This window comes from Borostomias antarcticus (assembly GCF_949987555.1).
Source record: "Borostomias antarcticus genome assembly, chromosome: 2".
In the NCBI taxonomy this organism is placed as follows: Eukaryota; Metazoa; Chordata; class Actinopteri; order Stomiiformes; family Stomiidae; genus Borostomias; species Borostomias antarcticus.
The window spans coordinates 1,483,055-1,488,702 of NC_140235.1; the positions used below are offsets into that span (position 1 = coordinate 1,483,055).

General features: G+C 52.6%; 1 protein-coding gene across 1 annotated transcript in view; it reads left to right on the forward strand.

The window, feature by feature from the left end:
• Nucleotides 1-460: 460 nt before the first annotated feature.
• nrg3a (neuregulin 3a) overlaps nt 461-5,648 on the forward strand; it is a gene marked incomplete at both ends in the record, with an annotated part of 292,168 nt that continues 286,980 nt past the window's right edge. The window contains one exon of the mRNA XM_084461369.1: nt 461-1,196. Coding sequence (XP_084317495.1) covers nt 461-1,196 — 736 coding nt within the window. The remainder of the gene's footprint in view (nt 1,197-5,648) is intronic.

The window sequence follows — 5,648 nt, forward strand, 5'->3', positions numbered from 1 at the left end:
TCCTAACAGACGGGCGCCCGTCCCACACAAGAGAGCTTCTGTCTAACGCCGTCTCCTCCGCAAAAAAAAAAACCTCTCGCTCGCTGCGTATCCTCGCCGCCTCAGCCTCACCAGGGAGGTCTTAACATCGCACGCCGTTTTCACACCGGACCCGACACCTCGGACTAACTGACCATCATCATCCTCCTCCGTGGGGTTTTCTACCTCGGCTGAGTGTCTCGCAGGGGCTGCGTTCGGTTGTGTGTTTTTGTCTGTGAGTGTTTGCGCTACATAGCGAGCGTGTGTGTGTGTGTGTGTTTGTGTGTGTTTGGCAGCATCTCATAGAGTGGATTTGGGATTTTATTGATTTTTTGTTTTTTTTCCTCGATGCCCGCCGTGGCCCGCCCTCATCCGTGTCCCCGCCGCCCCTGTCCGGCGCGCCCCCGGCCCCAGGGTTAACCCTTGCTTCGCCGTGGGCAGGATGAGCGAGTGCTCCGGGGCGTCCGCCCCCGGGGCCGTGATAGTGGAGGAGCCGGAAGCCAGCGTGGCCCAGGGGGGCCAAGGAGACGCCCGGCCCCAAGACCGGGGTCCCCTGCGCTGTGGGGGCTGTACCCTGTGGCCCCGCCAGCAGACCTGGCTCTGCGTTGTCCCTTTACTCATCGGCTTCATCGGTTTGGGACTGAGCCTGATGCTTCTCAAGTGGATCGTCGTGGGGACGGTTAGAGACTACGTGCCCACGGACCTTGTGGACGCCAAGGGCATCGGACAAGACCCCTTCTCCCTCTCTAACCCCAGTGACCCCCCGAACAACCACCACCCGGAGGCCACCACCACCACCACCATCACCGCTAGCGCCGGCAACCCCGCGTCTAGCACCGCGTTGGCGGGGAGGGGTAGAACTCGAACCACCTCCACTTCCGCTAGAGGGGGCGGAGCCTCCGGTACTCAGGTGACCCCTCGGAACCCTCCGTCACGCCAGGGTGACGCGGGAGGACGCGGAGGAGGAGGAGGAGGAGGAGGAGGAGCACGTGGACCCCCGGTTACTACGACAACAACCGTGGCGCCAGTCGTCGCCTCGACCGTGGCCACCTCCACCTCCAGCCCCTCGCCACACAACCCCACGGCGCTCCACGACTCGACGTGGACGCGGGAGCACGCCACCACGGACCGCCCGGCGGCGGCGCCTCCCACGCGCACCCACGGACACCGCAAAACACGTGAGTCACGCGGCTACATCATCACTTCCTGCGTGGTTTTGCTTCCGCTGCGAAGCTGTTGGGTTTTTATTCTGCGCGGGTTTTAAGTGCAGATAAGCTGGTGGTTGCTTGAATGTGGTATCTACAGAACAGATGCATTTCTCTGATTGGGTAGCGCTGTATGAATTTGAACCTGTCGACGTCAGCGTCGGGGTCCAACTACATCGTGAGCCGGTTCGAGAACTTGAATCAAGCCTGTGATTACGGTAATCGTTCTGAGGGTTGCAAACCGTCGGTCTGACATGGAAGTTATTCATTCTCTGCTCTGTTCCTTTCCTCTGAGCCTACGGGTTCATGAAACAGATATTGTCGTTCAGAAGCATAGCAAATGGCACAAATGAATTCATTATGAATATCATTGGGATTGCGTTGCGTACTAGCGTCTCCCCAACGGAGGGCGTGCGCTTTCAAAAAGGGTAGTTATCGCTTTGGGTCTGCGCGCTAGGAAATCAGCATCAACTCCCAGTGGCTCGACGACATGCTTACAGCGAAGGCGCTTTTGGAACTCAGATATCATTTAGATGGATAGTCTAATCATCTCGCCTCCTACGATGCTAATGCTCCTGCGTGCGTACGGACTAAAAGCTGTTTGTCTTTTTATCTCCTGGATGGATTAACAGCGGCGACGCGGCCATTAATACCCGCGGCCTCGCGCAGGGCTGGCCGTCGGTTAGAGATGCAGGATCTGGTTCCACGATAACAACCTTGAACGCGTCCGGTCGCCTTCATACGCGCCTCTGTGTCCTTGACTCTGTGGATCTGTGGCGGTGACCATCGCCTATTGATCCCTGCGCTGGGGGGGGAGATTTCTCCCTGCGATCAATCAACTCAGCACTCATGACTTCAGGGCCCCGTCGCTGTCGACGCGTAGGTGTCCGCTGCTCTGCCTGAGTAAATCACGCCGCCGGGTCTGTGTAACGTTCATGTCAGATTTTTACCCTGTGATGTTATGGCTTGCGGCTGTTGAACGATAACGACACCCTCCCTCCGCTGTGTCGGCTGTTCCCCTGGCGTGCTAGAGTGACAGCAGGTGTGTCATCAAGCGCAGAATCCGATGTTGTTACGGAGGCCTTGCCCACGCAATATACTGTACGATATAGATGTGTAGCTCTAATAGGATCTTAAATAATAACGATTATCTTCCCATTACACTGTCTTTTACAATCCCTGGTATTACACAAAGGAAGCCATACATCAAATTATCAATACACACACTCAATTCCCGCTGCTGCCAAGCCCAACCCCTCACCCCCATACACACACACACACACACACTATGTCTCTGTTCCCACTGCTGCCAAGCCCAATCCCCCCTCCCACACACACACACACACACACACACACACTATGTCTCTGTTCCCACTGCTGCCAAGCCCAATCCCCCCCACCCCCCTACACACACACACACACACACACACACACACACACACAGACTTTGCCTGTCTGAGTGGCGGATCACTTTTGTCTGAGGTAATAAGAGTGCGCTAAATGACAATGAGGCTCCTGCATCGTTAGACCAGGGGAGAATATTGTGTGTTATGAGAAAATAACAGGGTCCATTCATCAAGCATTCATTTATTAATTAGCCATTTTAAAGAATGCCATTTCTCCAGCAAGTGCTCACGAAAACCATTAAGGCCCAGTTGATGGATATCCCATTGGAAAATGTCACTTCTCTGATTTAGCCTGGTGTAGCAGACAGAGCTAATCTCAGACCCCCTCCTCCCCCCCGCTCTACACTCTCTACACCCACACACGGGCGCTCAAATTTCAAAAGGGCATATTTTCTTCCTGAACAATCAATTACATTGGAAGGGGTGTTATGTATGTGCTGAATTGGCTTAACCAAGGCGATGCCTGTTGCATCAGGCACTTATTAATTACGTCTAAAGTTCCTCGGTTTATATTTACATCTTCAACCTGAAGGAGTCATCACTTGTCAGTGGTAACGTTTACATTTCAACATTCCATTACAGTCATTTAGCAGACGCTTTTATCAATAATTGTACTTGTTTATTTATTTATTTATTTTACAATAATTGCATTTAACGTAGGAAAAGTCAATGTACTACTACTTGCCAGAACTCACAAGTGCATCTCCTTTCTAAAACAAGTGACTAAGAGCATAATCTAGTGCTGAAGGCAAAGTGCAAGAATAGCCATCTAAAATACAATAAGTGCTTAGGTGGGAGGATTGTGGTGGTACCTCTTGAAGAGATGAGTTTTGAGCCTGCGACGAAAGATGTGCAGTGACTCTGCTGTCCTGACGTCAGTGGGCAGTTTATTCCACCACTGCGGGGCCAGGACAGAGAAGAGCCGTGACCGTGTCCACTGACCGAAGGGGCCTCGGAGTGACGGGGCAACCAGTCGCCCTGAGGTAGCAGAGCGTAGCGGTCGGGAGGGGGTATAGGGTTTGACCATGGCCTGGAGGTAGGAGGGAGCTGTTCCTTTCATTGCCCTGTAGCCTAGCGCCAGAGTTTTAAACTGGATGCGAGCCGCTACAGGGAGCCAGTGTAGGGAACAGAGAAGGGAAGCTGTGTGGGAGAACTTGGGGTGGTTGAATAACATCTCTTTATCTTTGAGTTGCCAAACCACACTAATAGGACACAGTACTGAGCCATTTACAAATCTCGATCTCGAGCGTGAGTGCAGCTAAATGATCTCTCAGTCCGGCTGAAGTGAAGACTACGTTGATAAGCCGATGTGGGGCATTTGGAAAGAGCGTTACTTTGTCCCGAGCTTTCAGTCTTTAATCAGGGGTGTCAGCCCTCTCTCTGGTGCATTGTTCACTGCCACTCCGCTAGATTACTTTTCACTCAAGGCCGCGCCTAATCCAGATTAATTCCTCATCATCACCCTGTGGAAGCGCCCTCAACAGAGTGACATCACTCACCCTGCCAGCAGGAAGAGAAGCTGGTTGGAGGTACGGCAGGCCAAGGCTCTTCGCCGTGTAACCGTGTTGTTTATAATAATTGGGCTGCCATTTCGTAAACGAGATGTTGTGTCTGGTTGGCTAGCGTCTGTAAAAGACTCTGGGATCCCATGATGCACTGCGGACAGATGTGAAGGGGACTCGCTGATGGCCCCCGCTCGCGTCTGGCTCAGCCACAAGCCCCGCCGTTTCACCAGAGATGATGCAACCAGCCTGGCTCTGCCTGGTGCATCCTGGGAAAGGAGGCGCAGACTGGCGGTAGTGGGAATCTACCCACTGTGTGTGTGTGTGTGTGTGTGTGTGTGTGTGTGTGTGCTAAATGGTAAATGGACCGCACTTACATAGCGCTTTTATCCAAAGCGCTTTACAATGAAGGCCTCTCATTCACCCATTCACACACACATTCACACACCAATGGCGGTAGCTGCCATGCAAGGTAGCCTGCTCATTGGGAGCAATTTGGGGTTCAGTGTCTTGCCCAAGGACACTTCGACATGTGGACAGGAGGAGCCGGGATTCGAACCGCCGACCCTACGATCATTGGACGACCCGCTTTACCTCCTGAGATACAGCCATGTGCGTGTTTGTGTGTGCGCGCGTGTGTGTGTGTGTGTACACCGTTTGGGCTGTGGGGCTATTGTATTAGAGCTCAAGGAAAGAACCCAATTGGGTGTTGTAGTTCTTCTGACGTGTCACCCTGTAGTTATTACGGGTGATCCTCTCTGATTCATTTAGCACAGATGAGTCAACTACCCACTGAGCAAAGACACGTCTAAAAGACGTCTTTTAGATGTCTTTTTCGGACGTCCAAAGACATCCAATTAGGAGCCAGAATGAACGTTTTTTTTAGACAGATATTGAACCCGTTCTGCACGTCCACAGACGTCTTAGAGGGGTCCAAGCCAGACGTTTGAATATCGAGGGGTCCAGCAGACGTACAAACGGGGTTCTGGACCGACGGACGTTATTAAGACATGATCTGAACGTCTCCCTGACGTTGTGTGTTGCTGGGCACTTCACAGGCTGAATGGCTCATATTTCTTCATCTAGTCCTGCGGTTCCATTAATGGCACAGCCTGATGGATGGCCTATACCCTCCTGTAGTAATAGAACCTATGTCATCTACACTTCTCTGTTCATGTGGGACTAGCGTTGCTAGCAGAGAGCAGGGCCACGCCGCTGCGTCCCCCCCATTAGCGTAGCGTCACCCGGCCACGTCGGCCGAATGAAGCTTAGTGTCACTTTAATTCGTTCTACGCGGAGGGAGGAGTTCTTAAATATTAACGGGGAGAAAAAGAAGCATGTTCAATATGTCGAGATGAAGCTGAATAATTGACGAGGCTCTGTGACAAATTTATTCCACCAGAACTGAGTAAAAGAAATTGGGTTTTTTTGAAGAGTCAATTTGAGGGAAGTGAATGTGGAAAGGTCACGGGGGGGGGGGGGGGGTCGTTATTGTTGGGCGGGCGGCGGGGGTGGGT